This window comes from Hoplias malabaricus, chromosome 6 (genome assembly GCF_029633855.1).
Source record: "Hoplias malabaricus isolate fHopMal1 chromosome 6, fHopMal1.hap1, whole genome shotgun sequence".
NCBI classification, from domain to species: Eukaryota; Metazoa; Chordata; class Actinopteri; order Characiformes; family Erythrinidae; genus Hoplias; species Hoplias malabaricus.
Genome location: NC_089805.1, coordinates 8,932,935 through 8,955,573, shown reverse-complemented (window position 1 = coordinate 8,955,573; position 22,639 = coordinate 8,932,935). Strand labels below are relative to the sequence as shown.

Genomic DNA, 22,639 nt, shown 5'->3' with positions numbered 1-22,639 from the left:
TTTTGACGAGGTGTGCCACTGCGGCTTGGATTTTCAAAATGGTGAGGTGTGCCGCAGTGACCCGTAGTGGCGCCAGAGCCTCTTGTAGCCCTCACAGCTAGGGTGTGAAGATTCATTAAGTGTTATTAAACAGAATCAAAACATATCTTTCAAACAAAACCAGCTGATAAGAAGTACAACACTAGCGCTTGCTAATTAGCACAGCGACATTTGCATAATTCCAATTGTGGGGTGTGATTTGCATATTCGTTAATTTCAGGCTACCATCTTTCACTCCTAATTAAAGCACTGGTTCATTTTTGATTTCTTGATTTTGATCCTGTTTGGTCCCTTTAAGGGGGAGCAGTTCTGAAGCAGCGGGGGTCTGCAGAGCCAAAGGCAGCACTAAAGGTGCTATGTAAGTTTTCTGTCAGATCATCAGTTTGGACTCTCTCAGTGGGAGTCGCCAGTTTCCTCGTCTCGTATTACACGCACCGTTACTGCCTTATCAAGCATCTCCAAGGCCAATTAAACCCTCGCATAATTATCAAAGCAGTATGCACATTATCCCATTAGGACACCGTTTCTCATCACTCTTCCTTTACAGCATTTACCTGAACTGCTGGGTGATTAGGTTCAGGGAGTTGGACACTGCTTTACTTAAAGCTATACTTTGTAATTTTGGCAGAGAGCTTAGGGAGGTTTAGGGCGCCCTCTCTGGTGGAAATATGCAATTGTAGGATGCATCTGGAAGAACGTTTTGTAACGTTGGTTTTGCTGCGTTTCATTTTCCCAGTGGATTTATCTGATGATTGGAAGCATGCTCACAGAGAAGCAGTATTCAGTGAAAAATGTGATCAATATGTTATAGAATTAGATATATTTCTGAACAAAGATTTTGAAAAGTATCAAACTGAAAAAGTGAAATCAATAGCAAAGCCTTGGATCTTAGAACTTGGAAGGACATTGTGTTTTAGCATGGTCATGTATTCCCTCTCGCACTAATAAGGATACTCTGATTATTCTGCTGCAAAATAGTATTACTTCATTGTCATTGAGTTTTTCTCTAATAACAAATCACGTACTGGATTTCAGAGGGTTTCCATGCATTAAAGGTCACACCCACATTTTGGATCCAAATGCCTTCTAACCCACAAACAAGAGTGAAACAAGACCACCGAGTCAACTTGTTCTTGTCTACCTAATTCAGAAAACTGTTCTGAATTTTCCAAAATTGAGATTAAACTGAGCAAAAAAACACAACTAGCATGGAGAAATAGACCACTGAGAGAAAATGGAGAAAAAAGGGATGAAGAAGTAAAAGTGGTAAACTCCTCACTGCTGTGCACTCAGATCAGTGTGAACAGCGAGTGGCTCATTATCATTTAAAGGGGCAGGCAAATGTAAAACACACAAAATGGGATTTGTCGTATAAACAAATGGAATAAAGGTGGGAATCTATTGACTTTTTTTCTACAAACTGAATACAGTAAGAGGGAAAGGCAAAAAATTTAAATTAAAAATGGGTGCTACGCTTTCCTCCTACAGTCCAAAAACACACGTTGGTAGGTGGATTGGCGACTCAAAAGTGTCCATAGGTGTGAGTGTGTGAATGAATGTGTGTGTGTGTCTGTGTTGCCCTGTGAAGGACTGGTGCCCCCTCCAGGGTGTTTTCCTGCCTTGCGCCCAATGATTCCAGGTAGGCTCTGGACCCACCGCGACCCTGAACGGGATAAGGGGTTACAGATAATGAATGAATGAATAATAAATAATTTTAAAAAAGTTTAAAAAGCATACTGTATATAAAATCAGAAGTTTATAAAGATGACCAAAATAAGCCAAGACTCTTAAGGGCTATCACCCCAGAACTCTCTTCACTTGTGGTAAAAGGGAAGAATATGTCCCCTTTAAAGAATGGGCCTGAAGAGATAGATCCCAACCCAGTTATACACCATCCACGTCGATGAAGGATGCTGCAGTTGCTGGGAGACAGTGAATGTACAGTTAATCCCTCTCTGGTGATGTGTTTGGACACTCAGAGAACATGCAGTGCTCAAAGAGATGTGGCAACAAGCTTCAGGAAAATGTTTGCTGGTCTGTATTGGGAAAGACTAATGGGTTAAGTCCAACAGAGTGGAATCACTTTACAATCTTTTGGATTGTTCTTGAAATATAATTATATGGTTATTACAGATTACAATGACATGAGTCTGCAATTATACTCATGCTAAGCAGTTAACACGATTAATAAATTGGGATTTCATTCTTTGTTTATAAAAACAAAATCTTTAAACCTCTGTAAGTGTAAGTCATCATCTCTGCATTCTGCAATGTTCATTGATATAAGTATAAATCATCAATGTATTATGAATATAATGTAGCAATCAATTTAATGTGGCACAGGACTCATGGTATCTGTCAGGGTGGTGTGATGAGGAGATTCAGGGAGGCGGACACACTCGCTATAACACGGAAGGTTTAATAAAGGGGAATAACAAAACAAACGGACCTTAAGTTAAACACGAAAACACGGAATAACACTAAAATGGACTGGGGCAGGAAACAGGCAGGAAACAACGAACGAGGCACGAGAAACATGAAACCCAACACACAAAGAAACAAAACGAGCAAGAGAAACAACAGGATCCACAAAGAAACAAAAACTCAAACTCAAAATGACCGATCCCAGGAAGTGAGGGAAGAGGGCTTAAATACATGAACTAACTAGACACACCTGACACGGATAACGAGAGACAATGACAAAGAGGCGGAACGAAGGCGGAGCTAGGAATGAACATAAACAAAGCCATGTGCAGGGATAGGAAAACAACAAAGAGAGAGCCCAATAGAAAGGGGAAAACAAACCAGAAAGTGTCAAGATGTGACAGTATCAGTGTAATTGAGATTGCAGTGTGTTTAATGTGGCAGTGGATTTAAGGTACCATTCAATTTAAGATGGTAATGTATTTAATGTAATAGTGGATTTGAGGAGCAAGGGTTGTATGTCTACAATCCAGGGCTTCAGTGGATTTAATATTGACATGAATTTAAGGTAGCAAAGGATTAAAGGATGTAATTTGGCAATATATTAAACATATCTGTGGATATAATGCAGCAGTGGATTTAACGTGGAATAAAATCTGAATAAAATCATTAATAATCTGAATTTGGGCGGCACGGTGGCGCAGCAGGTAGTGTCGCAGTGACACAACTCCAGGGGCCTGGAGGTTGTGGGTTTGATTCCTGCTCCAGGTGACTGTCTGTGAGGAGTTGGTGTGTTCTCCCTGTGTCCGAATGGGTTTCCTTCGGGTGCTCCGGCTCCAAAAACACACGTTGGTAGGTGGATTGGCGACTCAAAAGTGTCTGTGAATGTGTGAGTGAATGTGTGTCTGTGTTGCCCTGTGAAGGACTGGCGCCCCCTCCAGGGTGTATTCCCGCCTTGCGCCCAATGATTCCAGGTAGGCTCTGGACCCAGCGCGACCCTGAACTGGATAAGGGTTACAGATAATGAATGAATGAATGAATGAATGATTGAATGAATAATCAGAATTTTTCTAAGAAATCAAAATTGTTTCAAATTTAAAAATGCTCTAATTTTCTCAGTTTTTGAGCCAATGTGGATTTAAGTTTTTGATTATATTACAGGCCTTTTTTCCAAGACTAATTAAACTTTGTTCACAAACATTTCCTTTCTGGTCAATAAGTACAACTAAATTTCCTTTTCCTCACCCAGCTTTTGCATGCAGGAGTGCAGCCGTGTCTCCAGGAGCAGGACTCTCTGACGAAGCTCCTCATAGTCGTATGCTCCCATCTCCTCCTGGATGGCCATGAGCACCAGAGACAGGTTCCTCACCTCCTCCCTGAGCCGCAGGATCATCCGCGCGTCCGTCTTGTACTGCTCCAGCACCGGCAGCAGGGGGAGCAGCTGAGTCACCTTGTCCTTCAGGTCCTGACCGGGAAAAAGAGAAAACAGAAGGCGGCCACATTAGCAGCCTGTTGCATTGTTAATGTGTACACTTGCACTTGCAGCCTTGCATCCTACACCCTACATTTAACTTGTGTCCGCAGGGCCCCCAGTGGCCATCCTGCTGGTGGGATGGAAATAAACCAACACAAATACTTTTTTCTCATGCTGATAGAGGAGTCCTGGTGCGTGCATTTTCACACTGTGCAGAGTGAAATAACCCAGAGCAGAATCAGAGCTCTCTTATGCTAGTTCTATGTGCTAGTGTGTGTTGTGCTGGTAAGAGTGGATCAGACACAGCAGTGCTGCTGGAGTTTTTAAACCCCTCAGTGTCACTGTTGGACCGAGAATAGTCAACCCACCAAAAATATCCAGCCGATAGAGTCCTGTGTCAACTGATGGATGACTAGAGGATGACCAACAAGATGAGCTACTGTCTCTGACTTTACATCTACAAGGTGTAAATATAACAGCATTATAATGTCGAACAGTCAGTAATTCCAGGCCTGGGTTTCTGGGTATTTGTTCTCACATCAAGGGTTTTTTAAGCCCTATTTTTCCACCCTGACATCATACTATTATGGCTCCATAGCACATCGATGAGGGTGAACTCAACATTACTTTGGCAAGTCATTACACCTTGACAGGTTTGATGTTTTGGCAATGTCCAGATTCGTTTCCACTGCCCTGCGGATGTGTGATGCTTTTCCAGCTTGGTGCTAGTCTACAGAGTGTGTGTCTTAGTGATGTTGCACCTCTCCGACCTTGTAGTGGGCAAAGCACACAACTCTTATCATCAGTCGGCAGCTTTTAAGCCTGAAGTGGTCCCTGAACCCCTCGCCTGCAGCGCTGTGGCAATGTCAAAACAGAATTCCCATCCTAAGTGCACGTGTCAGTAAACACAACATAGTTCTTTTAATTATAGCATCATTTTGTTGCTGAGTGTGACCTCCACACACACACACACACACACACACACAAACAACCTTCTTCATTTATGATTAATGGTTTTCAGTGAGAACTTTTTTGTTCCACTTAATCCCACTTTCCCATGCACCCTGCAGGAGTTCGGAGTCTTGGGTCCTCTGTGTTTTTTCTTCACGTTCTTTGAGAGTGTTTCACCTTGAGTCTTGGTTCCTATCTGTGGATCTTTTGTGTACTTTCGCACAGTATTTCCAGTTGAATCTTCAGTCTCTCAATAGCTCCCCATCCTGTTTTAGAAAGTGAAACTTTTGGAGTCTTGATTCCTCTTGCTTTTAAAACAGTTTGACCTCTGAGTCTTGGTTTCTATCAGTGCTCCTTCCTTGGGTTCTCATAATGTATTTCATCCTCCTGCTGTTAGGAAGTTTAACCTTGAGCCTTGGTTCTTCTTTTTGTTTTTAAAAAGTATATTTGCTTTAAATCTTGAGTCCTCTGCAGTGTGTCTTCTTCTTGTTTTTTAGAACGTATCTCTGGAGTCTTTGTCTCTCTCTGTCCTTCTTCATCCTTTTGGTAGAAAGTATTTTTTCTTAACAGTTCATCATCCTGCTTTTATGGAGTTTACCCTTTTGAGTCTTGGTTCCTCCGAATTTGTTCTTCTTGTTTGGAGAGAGTTTTGTTTTTTCTGAGTCTGAAAGTATTTCCTAATGGGTTTTGGTTCTGCTCAGTAGCTCTTCCTGCTGCTCTTAAGGAGTTTAGCCTTTTCAGATTCGGTTCCATTCAGCAGTTCTTGTTGTTCTTAGAGAATTTTCATCTTGAGTTTCCTTCTTGTTCTTAAAACACAGATCACGTTTGAGTCTTGGTTCTTCTCAGTGGTTCTTCCTCATGGTTTTGAGGAGTTTTGGATTTTAGGTCTTGGATCCACCTAACAGGTGTTTTGAGTTATGGTTCCTCTCTGTGGTTCTTCTTCTTGTTCTGAGAAAGCATTTGGTTCTTCTCAGGAGTTCATCCTTGTAATCTTCGAGATTTGCCAGTTTTGAGTTTTCCTTCTTGGTACTTTTCTGTTAGTCCTGTCCTTCCTGTGACTCCTAGACTCCTGTAAAGCTGCTTTGGGACAGTCCTCTATCATGTGTTATAAAACAGAACTGGAATAAGCTGCCTCCCGTCCTCAGCACAGATTTACTGGCTTTATTAGGAGACTGTTAGCTGTGTAGAATCTTAAAGCATGGGTCTGATATGTGACTCCGCGAGGGTCCTTGAGAACAGATGGTGCAATGGGTCGGATTAATAATTAAAAATGAATGCAGATGTAAAAATCAGTATGATCCCCACGCAAGTCTCTTTGGGAGTGGAGCACAGTGTGCCTTCAGCTTTATGACTGGGGGGGGCAGGGGTTCAGCGTCTGGGGTGATAAACACTCCATTGGCAGTGCAACAATTTCCATATTTTTTTTCTTTTTTTCTTTTTTTGATGAATGGGATCCAGCGTTGGTGCATCCACCCCCATGTGTCACAGACACCTCAGTGACTTGCTTTAAAGAAAAACAATATCATTTTACACTGCTTCATTGTTTTTGCTCTATTTCCACTTAATGTAGCCTGTATTGCTATATAAGGATGCTACAGCTGGCCAGATGCGGCTAAACTAAGCTAAAGCCTTCTACAAATAGCTGCATGTCTAATGGCTCCTCCCACTTTGTCTGATGACCCTCCCATATTTTTGTTATAGTTGACTGCAACTTTATGTGGTTGTGAGAAGTGAGTATTGAGTTTTACACAGTTGGGTGCAAACCCCAGGTTTTATGGGAGTGTGTGATAGAGACTCCTGTGTATTAAATCACTTCCTGCCCTCCATCTGCACTTAGTGATGTCATTAGCAAACTACTTGTTTAATTTCATTTCAAGCTTTTCCTTGGACATCTGGGTCCACAAAGGTTTTACCCTAATGCAGGTCATTTTCATGCTCATAAGGGGTGTCTACAAACATTTGGACATGCAGCGTATGATAGGCTGGTGAACTGTTAGTTAACAAACAAGCAAGCTTCCTAGTTTCCATCATGGACTCAATCAGCCCCAGTTCAATCAGCCTCCATTGGCTAATTGCTTCGTTCTTAAAGCCCCTCAACTCCAAATGTCACACGGACCGCCGCTTTGAATCGACCAGACATCGACTAAGAATTGTCCAGGACCTGGATCCAGGTCCGAAAGAGTTATCCAATCAGACGCTGGAATTGGCCGAGTGTGGACGGCTTCGGTCGGCCTCATGCTCTCTCATCAACGATTGCCGTTGGTTGATTGCAAAGCATTGGCTTTCCAGACTAGTCCCTTTCTCCCTGCTGAGTGTTCCACTTCACTCAGCCCTCCCTCTCCCCCTCCCCCTCTTTCCCCCCTTCCTCTGTGCTCTGAACCCAGTCGAGTGATCTCCAGAGCATGGCTCAGAGGCTTTTACTCGGGCTGAGGAGTGCACCTCCTGATCGGACCCTCGTTGATCAGCATGGGCTTCCTCAGCCGCACACTCCATCCCTCTCCTAACGTATCTGAAGGGGCTCATCTGAGCTCCGTCAGCTCTCAGATGCTGCGACTGAGGGGCAGGAACAGCTTTGCTTGATGGCAATTTCTGACGGGACGACTTTCCAGAGTCTTCTTCAACTTCATCTACTGCACTCCTACATCGCCACTATTCAGTCACGTTATAAGAGATATTGCGTGTGAAGGGAGTGTGTTAGGGGTGTGTGCTGTTGTGAGCTGTAGATGTAGAGCCCAAAGAAACTCCTGCTACTTCCTTGGGATCCTGTATTCAGCAGGTTTTATAAAGTATTTATTTATCGTATGTATTATAACATGTCTTAAAGGGATCATATAATCAGAAACTCACTGGTTCAATACATGTGGACATATATTTGGGGATCTAGAGCCTACCAACCCTCAAACTGTGAAACAAGTCTATCATACAAAATGGTATTTTCAGTGTAGTTTTTATTTTGATGTAAGCACATTAAGATTATGCCAACCTCCCCCTCTATGCAGCTCCAATAACAGTGCCGGACTCACAAGCAAAGGCAGGGTAAAACTGTATAAAGCAGACATCTACAAAGTGGATAACCCAGACAAGAACGGAGAAATGAGAGAAGAGAACACTCCAGTAAAAGTGTATTAAAGATGTATTGAATGCTGTATTAATCAAGTTAGGAGTAGATTATACTTCTACTGAAACTATACCCCTCACTCGATACCAGACTGGGATAAGAGGAGTAATAACACTAAAGCTTTAGAAAGGTATTGATAAAGTGATGTCCATAATGAAGGAACAGTTAATGAACAGCCAGGAACAGCCTCTTCTTCCTCCTTGTTAGGGTTTCATAAATCTGGTGATGGAGGGCCTCTCAGGCCAGTGGTGCTGTGTCATAAATCTCATTTTCCCCCGTTTGGTGCCGCGAAAATTCACTCTCGTTAATCTCCCGGCCTGCCACGGGCGACTTTGAGCCCACATTCATCAGCAGCTCAGGCTACAGCAAAGCCCCACCTCATGCCCCTCGACCCTCTCAAACCGGGGGATCTCACTGCTTTTCTCTCTGGGTTTCCATGGATTGTGAAAGGGACCATAATTCTGCTAACGTTTATTGATGGATGAACAGTGATTCTGGGAAATGAGCTCTCAATAATTCCCTTTGTGATGATTGAGAGAGAGAGAGAGAGAGAGAGAGAGAGAGAGAGAGGGAAAGATATAGAGATTAGAAAGAGAGAGAGAAAGAAAGAACAAGAGATGAAAGAAAATAGAGAGAGAGATGAAGACTGAGAAAAACAACGAGGTGAAGAATGAGAGATATGAAGAAAAAGGGAGAGAGAGAGAGAGAGAGAGAGAGAGAGAGAAAGGGAAAGATATAGAGATTAGAAAGAGAGAGAGAAAGAAAAAACAAGAGATTAAAGAAAATAGAGATAGAGATGAAGACTGAGAAAATGAGATGTGAAGAAGGGAGAGAATGAGAGAGGGAATGAGAGATATGAAGAAAGAGAGAAAGAGAGAGAGAGAGAGAGAGAGTGAGTGAGTGAGATTAATAACACATTTAACAACAGTGTAACAGCTGAAGATGCATACAGTAATAGAAGTTATTATAAATACAGCTTGTGTAACTTCAGTTGTGTATAATGTAAGAAGCCTAAGTTAAGGGTTACAATGTAATGACATGTAATAACAGGTTTAAAAACATACCCAAGCTGTACTACTGTAGTCAATCTGTAGGACTGAATTTATCACCAGTTGTAATATCAATGTCACAGTGTAAAAACACAGCTACTAAACAAAGATATTAACTAACCATCCACCATATTAATCCCTGTGACTCAGAATAAGACCCGCCTCTTTCCTCTTAACGCTCTTAGCCAAGGCGCTTGCTCTTACCACATCCTGCTGGGTCCCCGTTGTACAACAAAAGGCCTCTAATTCTTTGAACAGTTATTGATAGATGAACGCCGATTCCAGGAAATGTGCTCTGAATAATTCCCTTTGCGATGATGGAGCCAAAGACAGGGAGAGATGCTGAAAGGCGGTGGAGCCTCATAGACGGCAATGGAGGAACGGACCCCAGAGGCAGACAGGCTGTCCCAGCCTTTCCCCTCTCATTAGAGCAGGAGGATTGGGTCTGAATATTAAAGCACATCTATTTTTTTTTTTTTTCTCTCTGTGTGCTCTGGTGTCTCTGAGTGCTGGGGCTAATCTAGGCTCCTGGAGGATGGCTGAGATGAGCGGGTCAACAAACGCTGCGTGCTCTTAAGAAGATGAAAAGGCGTGCTAATCGCGAACCCTGGACCTTCTTAGTCTTTGAGAGATAAGCGGTGGTTGAGGGGGGAGTGCAGAACAGTTAATATCTGTGGCTTTTAGCAGGAAAAGGGGGATGCAAAGCAGAAAGGCTTTTAAGCACACAAACACAGCAGAGAAGTGTGCACTCATTAAGGGAACGGAACGGAATTCTCGCTGCTGGTCCTGAGTATTAATAATTTAAATGCATCTGAATTCCCTCTAAGGACCGCCACTACTAGGCTCGATTAAGCCCAGGGATCTGACATCTTTTGTGTCAGTGTTTATGTGGCAGTTCAGAGCTGTGAAAGCTATGCCCGGTGGCACATTCTGCATATGTTTGCACAGAGGAAATCTACTGCCTTCAAACTGCACCATTCCCGGTAGCAATTTATCCAAACAAAACGTGGATGCTTTGATTTTTGACCAATAATTGACTCCACACTAACTCTCAAATGTCACAAAGCTGTTGTTGTCGGTACTCTGATTATACAAGTTAAAAATAAGCACTTGCTGCATCTACCACCAATCTGAAATCTATTCTGAAGCTTGTACACTTGCTTTGATAAAGAAAAAAAGAAAAAAGAAAGAAAGCCTCAGGCATGTTTAACATGGAGATTAGAAACATTGTAGCACAGAGTGGTTCTGGACACTGAAGCTGGTATGGGTGATTTCACTGCTGACAATGTGCACTCAGTGTAACCTCTCTGTAAAGGAAGTAGGAAAAATAGGAATTCCATAATAGCTTGAATTTAACTCGTACAATTCTGATATCATCGCTGTCCAAAGAGTAAACGTATATCTTCAAAATAGTAACTTTAGAAGTGAAGGCAAAAAAATTGTTAATGGAAATCAGTGAAAAATAGATTTTACTCCAAGTGACTTTAGAGCATTTCTATTGGTCCGTTCATCATGAAATTTTAATGTTTAAACTAAAAATCCACAAAAGTCTAGACACATGGTTTTCCTGGGACTGTGAGGATATGTGATCATCATGATGATGAATGTGGAAAAGGTATAACAGCACTACCTTTCTGAATGCTTTAAATGCATTTATGCATTTCGTCCCTGTAACAGCCAAGAGTGGTGCACCACAAAACCAACCCCCTGGACCCCTTCTGAAACTCAGAAGCCGGAAAAGGACTTCTCGTGTGAAGGAGAAACTTTAACCTAAAAAAATGGGGCAGCCTTACCCTTAAGCAAGGGGGCACCTCACACCCTGCAGAACATGAACATACAATTTCAGGAGACAACCCACAAATATAGCTCTAGGTTAACAGGCATGCACTTTCATTTTTTTCCTCAGGATGTCTCTGGTGCTATGGGAATGCATAAACCAGAACCTGAACAAGATGAGAACAGTGCTATGTCTTGGAGATGTTCTGCTCGAACAAACTTAAGACAGGTAGAAAATAATTTCCCTGAATTGCTGACAGTATTAGTTAATAGGTAGTTATATTTTATGAAAAATAAATGTTAAAATTTATTTACCAAGCTTAGTACCTGAAAGCTCTTGGGGTTGAGGCTGCGAGGGTTCTCGGAGGCTGTCTTCAGTTTGCCATCCACTGTTTTCATCAGGTTCTCCGTGTCCCTGACGTACTGCAGGTCCCGAATTGTCCTCAGCTCCAGCACCTCCATCGACTGAGTGATATTCTGGACCTGTCAGTCACACACACACAGAGGTAGATAGACTGTCAGGAGGAGTGCGTTTAGAGACGGAGGGCACAGCAAGTTAAGCTTTCAATCTGCTCTGCTTCACCGGAGCGTCCTGACATGAGCGTATTCAGCTGACCTGCTGAGCCATTTCACTCACCCACCTCTGTCCTCAGCCTGCTGCGTGACCAGCCTGCTGTTTCTCACACATCACCTCATTCAGCTGCACTCTCTCTCTCTCTCTCACACACACACACACACACAAACATAGATCCACACTCACTCGAGAGCTTGAAAAATGTGTCCCAAACCTTATGGGACCAGACAGATCACCTTGGGGATTGGTCATGTAGGAACATCGATTCTCGTATGTGTGCTGACCAACATTCCACCTTGAAAGGCTTGGTTGGGGTTTAGTCCGTTTAGGATGGAACTCTGCTGGGCTAAACTCAAGTTCAGAAAATTCTGTCAGGGCAGGGTTGAGGTCAGCCAAGTCTGTCAAAGTATAGTCAAGTTCAGGCAACTCTCTCTGGGTACAGCTGAATTCAAAGAATCTGACAAGGTATAGTTGAGTTCAGGCAACTCTTTCTTGGTAAAACTGAGGTCAGAGAAATCTCGGGGAGGTTGAGTTCAGAGAAGGCTGTCAGGGTTGAGTCAAGGTCAGACAAATCTGTCAAGTATGGCAGAGGTCTGAAAATTCTGTCAGGGTACAGTGATGTTCAAAAAAGTCTGTCAGGGTACAGTTTAGGTCAGACAAATCTGTCAAGGTACAGTCGAGTTCAGGCAACTCTCTCTGGGTACAGCTGAATTCAAAGAATCTGTCACAGTACATTCGAGGTAAGAGAACTCAGAGAAGTCTGTCAGGGTACAATCGTGGTCAGAAAACTTTCTGAGGGTACAGTTAAGGTCAGAAAAGTCTGTTAGGTTACAGCTGAGGTCAAACAAATCTGACAGGAACAGTGAAGGTCAGTAAATTAGGTCAGGGTAGAGTCAAGGCCAAACAAATCTAACAGGTACAGTGAAGGTCAGTAAATTATGTCAGGTTAGAGTCAAGGTCAAAAAAATCTAACAGATACAGTGAAGGTCAGTAAATTATGTCAGGTTAGAGTCAAGGTCGAACAAAACTCTTAGGGTACAGTCAAGGTAGTTTTTGAACGGTACAAAGGTCAGAAAAATCTGTCAAGTATGGCAGAAGTCAAAAACTTCTGTCAAGCTATAGTTTAGTTCAGAAATGTCTGTCAAGGTACAGTCGAGTTCAGGCAACTCTCTCTGGGTACAGCGGAATTCAAAGAATCTGTCACAGTACAGTCAAGTTCAGTCAACTCTTCCTTGGTACAGTCGAGGTAAGAGAACTTGAGTGAGGTCGAGTCTAAGGTCGGAGAAGTCTGTCAGGGTGCAATTGAGGTCAGAAAACTTTCTGAGGGTTCAGTTCAGGTCAGATAAGTATGTCAGGTTACAGCTAAGGTCAAACAAATCTGACAGGTACGATGAATGTCAGTCAGTTCTGTCAGGTTAGAGTCAAGGTCAAATCTAACAGTCAAGGTCAGACAATTCTGCAGGTCTGGCCCTGGCCAGTATTTGGATGGAAGACCTCCTAGGAAAGTTAAGGTGTCAATTGAAGTTGGTATTTGTGGGACAGCAAGGTTTCTTGTATTTGTGCAGTGACAGGGAATAAACAGCACCTCAGGTTAGAGTTATACTTTTTTTGTGTACTGTATTCAGTTTTGTAGGTTTGGTTTTGTGTTCAGAGTTCCATGCTATGTTTCAAGACTTGGGTGGGCTCACATGCGGTCCATTACAGCTTAAGGAACAGAATTTGAAACTTGAGCATACACACTCCTCTTGTTCTACAAGGCCAGACAACCCACATCGCATGTTGTTACTGCACACATTTCCATCCTCGTGGGCTGATGAGCATTAAGGTGAATCTTGTAATGAGCTGATTTGCATAGCTGCCAGAGCTGGTGCCAACAGTCAATGCAGGGGACTGTGGGACTCTAGGCTGAGGTGATCTTGAAAGGTTGGGGGGGAGGGTTTGCAAAGATCAACCTGTCCTCTGTGTTCATCGACTGCAGCACCTCCCCTGGGCCTGAGTCAGTGGTAAACTCAGGAGGATCAAGGATACACACACACACACACACACTATAGAGGGCTATTTTTAAAGGAGCCAGGCCAAGAAAAGCTGTTATATTCTGAACGCATCCTCCACATCTCGCAGTAAGAGGGGGAGGGGGCTGACCTCAGGTGTCCTCATTAGTCTGTGTTTTATTAGACAGGAGTGCTAGAGCCTCACAGCTGCTGCCAAAGCCACACACACACACACCTCCTAACACAGCCCTTATCTTCATTCTGTGCGGGTGTGTATGGGTGGCTGGCTCAGTGGGTGTACTAGGTTTTAGAGGCAGACACAAAGCAACAGAGTGCAGAAGGTGAATAGCTATCAGTCGGAGAGAGACATAGACTAAGGTTCTGGAGTCTCATTGATTTGCTGAGGCTTCACTCATTCAGCATCTCAATTTACGTGCGCCGGGGGGCACCATTCCCACTTTCCATAGGGATAGACATTTGAATCCTGATGCAGAGCCTATACAGAGCACAGTTTTTAGACCAGAACTGATGCATTTTTTTTTTATTCTTTTGATTGCTCAGGTGGAAAACTTGGTTCAAAGTGATCTTGTAGTTAAAGATGGGAAATGAGTCAAACCTTAGTCTTCCAACCCAGCTGTGGAGTAACTAGAAGCATTTCCGTATCGAACAAGGTGTGAATATGTGGATTGCCGAATCAAAAGTGTCCACAGGTGTGAATGTGTGAGTGTGTGTCACCCTGTGAAATACTGGTGCCCCCAGTATTTATTTATTTATAAATTAATTTAATTATTTATTTAATATATTTTTTCTCACACCTAAACATAACCCTAACCCTAACCCTACAGTGACCTTGAACTAAACCTAATCCCAGAGTGACATTGAACTAAACATACCCCTAACTCTGCAGTGACCTTGAACTAACCCCGTTTTATCCTAGAGAAACTACCATAGCCTGCACTACCCTAACCCATAACTAACCTTGCCCTAACCCTGAATCAACCCTGCACTAACCCTCAAGCTGCTGTTGTGTTAGGATATTGTCTAAGCTCCTTCAGCACATGCTCAGTTAAAACCTCTGAAACATTCCGAGAGGAAACAGGACTTATTTTACATTCCATTACAAACTACATGTATTTCACTAGAACACTTGAAACAAATGAAATCCACACATTTCAATAAAGAAAGGACATCTATCCTCTCTTTCCCGAGACCCTCTCTTTCTCTCCGTCTCTCCCACACCCTGTTTCTTTCTCTGTAGCTGATGTGATAGAGCTCTGAAGCTTTCAGATGCAATAATGAAGGCGTATCTGTCTCAGTCGTGGCTGTGTGGTGAGAAAGATGGAAACCGCAGTCCATCCTGCCCAAAGAAAGAGAGGAAGGGAGCGGGAGATGGAGAGATAGTGAAAGAAGATTAATGTTGTAAGAAAGTACACCCATCATCTTTATGTTTGTGTATTTGGGGATTGTGATAAACCTGTCATCACAGAATGTAAATCAAATGTAAAAGGAATTCAAAATTGTTCATTAATTTTGTTAAAATATACATTTCTTAGCCATCAGCCTGAGGGTCCATTCACGCCAGTGCGCTGCTTTTAGCAGCATCGATTGAACTGCAGTTCAGCATCGTCAACATCCAGCCGTTCACCCGTTCTATAGCTCTGCCATTCTTCTGTCCTTTCTTTTATACTTCATTTTTTTACTCTCTCTATTCATCCTTCACTCTCACTTGTGTTTCTTTCTTATATGTCACATGCCAGCAAGGGTTCTTTAGGAGAACAACACAAAACAAGCTTAGGTTCTACACCTTTCAGCTTTAAAAATGCTGTGTACATTCACTGTTATTCAGTCATAAGAAGCCTTTCCACTTTAAGAAACGCTGCCACTGTGGTTGTAAGACAACAGAGCAAAAATGGCTAAAATGAAAGCTCCATTGACTTATGGGCCCTTGTGTGTGAACAGTATGTGGCTCATTAATACTTAAAGGAACACGCTTTGCTATCATTCTTACAATCATTGACTGGTGTCTCCAAGGAAACAGATATGGTTTCAACTGTAGTGCCTTTATTCTTAAGAATGATCCATAAATAGTGCATTGTGTTACTTATTCATTTTCTTTAACTCAAACAGATGCAAGGGCTGAATGTGTTGAGCGTGGAGAATTGTGCTCCATTTCCTGATGTGCAGATTATTTTTGGAAACTGCCCTCTGTGTTTCTCCACTTAGTCTTAGTCTAATAGGTTCAGTAGGAGAAAAGACGACAAGGCTAAGGCTGAATGAGTCCAATTTGGATGTATTTAGGACACAGCCTCTTTTAGATGCACGTCTGCCTCCTGTTCCCTAACAAAGTTTTTCTAAATGAGAACAAGGATAACGAATGATTTAGCAATTTGGTTTAAAGACTGTGGCTTCAGTGTGTTTTAATAGGGCCGTCAACTAAATGGTGAACGTTATGTCAATGATCTGTATGTATATGTTAAGATCTGTATTAAACAAATTATTATGGAGCTTCAAGATAATAATATATGGCTGGTCAGGACTCGGTGGGGAGTTCAGAGCTGTAGCCAAAGCAGCATAAACCACCAGCTGTAATGCGGGATTTCTGGTCTGTTTGTGCTACCACAGATCCAGCCCCTGGACCCTGAGGAACTCAGACACTTGAATGGAAATCCAGCAGCAAGGGAAACTCTAATCTGGAGGAACAGGATGGCCTTGCCCTTAAGCGTGTGAATGCCTCACTCCCAGAGGAACCTGAAGGCACACTCCGTAAAGACACCTATGAATTTATGAAGCAGTGAACCAAATCTGATCTATCGGTAGAGCATCAGTTCAGCAGGCCGGTCAGATTCGGTTCACATACCACCGCAGACGAGTTGATGGTAATCTCTCGAGATTGCTCCTTTGTGTCCCACCGGGTGTGTGGTGTCCTCTCGCTTGGGAGGCCAAGGCTGCCCAGTCATTCCAGGTTGGAGTTTCCCTCACCAGCTGAGTCTAGAAACGTAGTTCCAGAATTCCTTGGGGTCTGGGGACCTGGATTTGTGATATAGGGTCATCTACATCTATATCTGTAACTCTTAGTAGTCTGGAGCTATTTGGTATCAATGTATAAATCACAGCAGTTACATAGTAAATTACACTGTGTGTCAGTAATCTGTATGAGTGTATGTTAGAGTGCATTGTGTGTTTCTCTGTGTGTGTGTGTGTGTGTGTGTGTGTGTGTGTGTGTGTCTGCAGTAAGTGGAGCATATTGACTTTGTGTATGTGTGTGTGTGTGTGTGAGTGTGTGTGTTTGTGTGTGTGTGTGTGATAGAGAGAGAGAGAGAGAGAGAGAGAGAGAGAGTGACTGAGTGATTCTTGGCTGTGTACTCTGGAGCTGTCACCTTCTCTGTGAGCTGGCGGAGCTGTCTGCTGCGAGGGTCTCGGTTACACATGTTCTGGGCTGGAGCCACCACCGTACAGATACACTTCCCATCTGCATCCTGAGCTGAGCTGTAGATCTGCCAGCCCTCCTCCGGGCTCGGGTACAGGGCCTGTGGAGAGAGGGAGAGATAGAGGGATAGAGAGAGAGAGAGAGAGAGAGAGAGAGAGAGAGAGAGAGAGAGAGAGAGAAAACTTCAGTTTTTGTTCAGATCTGATCGTCTTGCATTGATTTCCTTTGCTGTGATCTCTGTCTGTCATTAGTGTAAACACATTTCTGCCCTGAAGTGTCTGCACTTTTCTGACACACACCAGATGATGATGACGATGTATATTCATATAGAAAGTGATGTTAATAAGAAGCAAATCAAAATACTCAAACAAACAAACAAAAGCAAGGACACTGACATTGATGCAAATGCACCACCTTATGGAGCAGTCCCTACTTGTGAGTGAGTGAGTGAGTGAGTACATGAGCATGTGAGTGAGTGAGCAAGTAAGTGGGTGAGTGAATCCATGAGCTAATGAGTAAATGAGCATGTGAGTGAGTGAGTGTGTGAGTAAATGAGTGAGTGAGTGAGTGAGTGAGTAAATGAGCATGCAAGTGAGTGAGTGAGTGAGCGAGTGAGTGTGTGAGTAAATGAGTGAGTGAGTGAGTGAGTGAGTAAATGAGCATGCGGGTGAGTGAGTCAGTGAATGAGTGAGTAAATGAGCATGTGAGTGAGTGAGCAAGTAAGTGAGTGAGTGAGTGGTTGAGCATGTGAGTGAGTGAGTGAGTGACTGAGTGAGTGAGCAAGTAAGTGGACGAGTGAGTGAGTTACCTCCCAGTTCCATGAGGTACTTCACATCTAAATAGATGGTACCTCACTGAACTCTCTTGTAAATGAGGGCTTTATGCACGCAAGCCTTTCAAAAATCTCTCTCCTTGTGTAGATTTGTATGGACTGTTCTTTCTGAGCTGAAGGCTGTCCCCACATTGCATGGGCTCAGACCATGAGAGTAATCAGACCAAGTGGACATAAAGCATAACCATGATCACAAGGCATGGAGTCAAAGCCAAGGAAACAATAAACAGTAGTTAATGCTTTGAATCGGAGTGCAACACAGACCAAATTGAATATTAATGGCACTTTTCCACTGGAGGGTACCTACTCTACTCGACTCTACTTGGCTCTACTGGCTTGGTTGGTTTTCCTCAACAAATCCCCACAACACCCAAATGTAGCTGGTGACGCTGAGAAACCCTGTCTCTAACAGGAACTGTGGACTTTGGAAACCACAACAGTGGTGGTGGTAACTGTAAGTATTGCTAGATTATTTTGTCAGCCACATATTCATGGAGCATTTGAACTTCTTCAAAAGACTGCACTGCAATTATACATGCTGCGGCTGTGAGTTGGATAAAAACACATGTGATCTCTACTGTAGTTTGAAGATTTTACAATCGCCTAGTTTGTGCAGGATGTTTGCATTCCATTCTGATTAACAAGTCCCTCTGGCCAGTCAGAGCTCTGCAAGTTTTACACATCAAGTTTAGTCCCTACTCGGCTCACTTGGAACCACGAACGAGCAAGTACTGAAATAGTGGTTGGCTCCAGGTCCCAGGAACCAAATTTACCTAATGGAAAAGCAAAAAAAATTGAGTAGAGTCGAGCAGAGTCATGCAGTGGAAAAGCACCATAAACTAATAAGCGTTCTAACAATTAAAATGTGTTTAAACCTAGGTTTGAAAGAGTCTGGTGGTGTGGAAGTGAACCAGCCTAGATGTGGTCGCCAAGTGTGATCTGCCAAAACTGCAGGCAAATAAAGTTACTGAATGACTTTATCTATGAAAACTAGTCTAAAAATAGTACCTAGAAACAACAGCTGAGAAAGTCTAAATAAGTGGAATAGGTCAACTGCAATCTTGCCCTATTGTAACAATAAAGCATTACTAAATAAATCATATTCTATTCAATAACTATCCAACATGTAAAAATCCACATGTTCTGTGTTGATAGTAGAGCGGTCTTGAAGTATCTAAAAGGCGCTTAACAAATGTAACTATCAATAAATGACCTTGTATTTTGGGATTAGACTCAGACACTGTGTCTTACTCATAACTCATGAAAATATAGAGATGATGAAAATATAGAGTATCATCATCAGCCACTTCTATTTTGTCGGTATCAAAAAACTTACAATTCCAGACATCACTGCATTCCCTCCAATTTTGCAGATCTATTTAACATCCTAATGGCTGTATTGGACTCGGGCCACTGGGAGACCACAAAAGAAAGTGCTTCAAATATTTCAAATCTGCCTTGATAAAATTAGACGTGTGTTTAGGCAAAAAAAATCGGATCCGTGCCAGTCCTCGTCGCTAATAGCAACAAAGTCAGGATAAGATCTGCTGTCAGAAGCCATAGGCTCTAATGGACCTGGGCCTGGGGCCTGACAGCAAAATGGAGATGTTTGGAATCAATGGAGCTGCTGTTTGCACTCGCGGGAGCGGTCAGGATGGATGCCCCTCATATTAATCCTATTAGAAACAGCACGGACACAGGGGGCTATGCAGGGAAATGCAGCCATGCTCAGCTTAATGTATACACACACATGACAGAGAAAGACAGGGGAAATAAAAGTGAGATTGAAAGAAGCCATTTGAGAAATGACATCGGAGATGGATTGCATACACGGAAGACGTAAAAAAAAAAACACATTTTGCTCGTCCCCGTTTTCCTCTCAGCCCCTGTTTCTTTCTCTCCTCCGCTCTCACCCCCACATCAGATTAAAATGTCTTTGGGGACAGAAGGACTATGTGATAGGAGTGTAAAGCAGCCACCACCCTGTGTGCTAGCAAAGCTTTCTGTCACTTCCTGTCACTGCTGCCAATCCCTCTGTACCTCCTCCTTTCTGCATCCTCCCTCCTTCTATATCTCTTCCACCCTTGGGGTATTGAAATCTGGCCACTGCTTCTCCCGCCTTATAAAATGCAGAGTGTGCTTTATACAAGTGCATTGCATGTCCAAAGGTTGCACTATGTGTAAGCAAATAATTTAAGGTGAACTCAATGCTGACAACTGTTTGTATGATTTCCAGAGAAGCATTACGCAGAATGGAACACTGGAGCAGATCAGCATGACCAATACCAAGCACCAGCTAGCCGGGTCGCTGGTCTGTGAAGCACTGGAATTACAATTCCTGCAGTGGTGGAGCTTCATCCAATACCTTTGGTGAGTCAAGTGTGTCATTACTGATTCAGAACATATCATCCAGCACCAGTACTTGACCTCACTGATGATTTCACTTGCTAAATGCAGTCAAATCCTATGCCAAAATTGCTTAGCAGTTCACACCTGGCATTAAAAAACATCTCCTGTGACCACTTTTGATCATATTTTTCACATCATGTGTCCTAGAAGTATAATAATCACATCACCAAAAATGGTCTAAAATGAACTATTTTCAATTATATACAGGTTGAAATTAAATCTATTTCAGATTATTGTGAGAGAAACAATTTGGAGAGGCATATTTCAATGTGTGAGTCAGAGCGCAAGCTTTATCATTTGACTTTATCATTCAATCAGAAACCCCTGGCTGGGGCAGTGAGGTGGTTGTTAGGGGTGCTGTTTGTTTCTGTCTGAGATTCATTGACACATTTTGTTCACATTACAAGAAAAAGGTAGTCATATGTATCGATGACCACCTCTGAATGTGGTTTGGGTAACTATTTCGTTCACATCTGTATATGGTACTAGAAAATTATGATCAGACCACTCAGGACACACGTTATCCTTCCTCCTGTGTTAGCTTTCTGTTACCATCTCTTATGTTAATGGGTCGGTTTTGACCCATGTCTTAAATCAGCTATAAGACACCCTAAAAACTATTAATTATCAACCAATTTGTTTCTTACCTCTTGTTTACATTGTTATTCTTCCTTATCCATGAAAGGACTGGTTTTAATTGTTCATTGTTGCAGACTGTAAACTGGAGATGTACACTCTACAAAACACAAACTCTAAACTGACTGGGCCTTACATGTCTGGACATGTCTGTCTTTCCTTGTTTTGTGAAACAGACAAAGATAGAAGCCCCTAACTGAAGCTCGAGTGGTTGTAGGAGGAGCCAGCTGTAGGCTGTTGGGGTACAGTGTGTTTATGAGTCCAGATTTGGCAGTTGTTGTTGTTTTCTGATTTAAAATTATACCTGGGTCGAAATTGACCCTAACAACAGAAAAGCCATAATTTTAATAAGAGCATTTTATAATTTATTTAAAAAAATGTATTATTTTGTTGAAATAGAAGTTCCTGACAAAGTCAAAAAGTCTTGATGCAACAAACTAATTTATGGAATATATGTGTGCATTTAAAACCTAAACACGGGTCGGTCAAGACCCTAACACAAGAGGAAGGTTACTACCAGGTGTGAACTGTGCCATTTATGTAAAAAATGATACTCGAACATTGAGGGTGATATCTCAGCTACAGCAAATTATTGATCAATTATTTAATAATGGATTGTTCCAACTGTTAAATCTGATTAAGCTTATTACATTACCTTAGAAATCTGTAGGAGCAAGCAATGAATGGTAGTTATACTTTTACAGCACTTTTCTAGATCACCAAAGCACTTTAAATTCTGTATGGAGTGGCCGCAAGCATGAATGACACGAATGACCACATCCGTTGTTATGATGAGCCTGTAGCCAATCTGCTGCAGTCCAATCACCATACATCAGATGTTAAGTAGAAAAGAGATGAGAGTGAATGCCGGAGCTGAAGTATTTTGAAGCTAGAGAGGTTAAGGAGGCCAGAAGTGACCACAGTTAGAGATTAAGCAGGAAATGACCAGAGATCTTTTATGACCTCAAAGAGTCAGGACCTTGGTTTTATGTCTCATCCAAAAGACATAACCATTTATTTTGTACAGTGTCCCTATCACTGCACAAACCATTGGGAGAGCGCCCCCTGTTGGCACCACCAACAAGCCTTCCTTTTAGGCCCAGGCCTGCTGAGCCTTAGTGTATTTACATGCTCTGGTGTTAGGTGCACACAGAATTAAAAGTATTAAAGTTTTTAGAGGTTGCTTGGTGAAAAGTCACTTGGTGTATCCTTGTAAGGTCTGCATTTTATCAAAGCAATTACACTTCGCTTTGCTCTCTGCCTCACAACACCCCTAAAGCATAACAAAAAAACATCATAACTCATAACCTTTAGTGGCTTATCGCTTTAATAACTTCGTTCCCTCTCTCCTACTTCTACTTTTTACTGTTTACCATCTCTTCATCTCGATCCCTCTGTCCTCTGCCTTCTTCTCCTCCTCCTACACCCCTCCCCTGTGGCCCTACCCTACTCTCCGTTTTTAATTTGGATGGCTCTGCCTTCTATTTTCAGCATCAAGTTCTCCTTGCTTTCCCAAAAACTGAAGCATCACCTAAAACGGCATTAAAGATTAGTGATCTAAAAATACAGCAACAAAACCTGGTCCATGACCTAGTACATTGCCACACACACACACACACTTACACACACACACCATTCTGTTCTTCTGAAGGTGTGTCTGTGTGTGTATGTATGTGGTGGCCTGAGGCTATGGAAACACTGTCTGGACTCTCTCCCTCCAACATTATTAATTTTGAGATTGTGTATTTGCAGACCGGGTCCTGACGAGGTTGAGGCAGTTCCACCATCATTAGCCTCGATCCTCATTCAGCACAAACCTCCCCTTGTGCTGTAGATGCCAACTTTTATAAGAATAGCTTGGACAGATATGAATGCTTGCCCTTTGCGTGAGTGTGTGAGTTCTGGACAATAATGGAAAAGACAGGGGAAGCATTTTGCA

The 22,639-nt window shown here is 42.6% G+C and overlaps 1 protein-coding gene across 3 annotated transcripts in view; it reads right to left on the bottom strand.

Moving 5' to 3' along the window:
* olfm2a (olfactomedin 2a) overlaps positions 1-22,639 on the bottom strand; it is a 128,637-nt gene that overhangs the window by 8,257 nt on the left and 97,741 nt on the right. For 2 of the 3 annotated variants that reach the window (XM_066674269.1, XM_066674267.1), the window contains exons 2-4: positions 16,774-16,923; positions 11,147-11,314; positions 3,709-3,928 (exon numbers count right to left, since the gene is read on the bottom strand). In XM_066674269.1, the coding sequence (XP_066530366.1) occupies positions 3,709-3,928; positions 11,147-11,314; positions 16,774-16,923 (538 nt within the window). The remainder of the gene's footprint in view (positions 1-3,708; positions 3,929-11,146; positions 11,315-16,773; positions 16,924-22,639) is intronic. The other variant, XM_066674268.1, reaches the window with a different exon arrangement.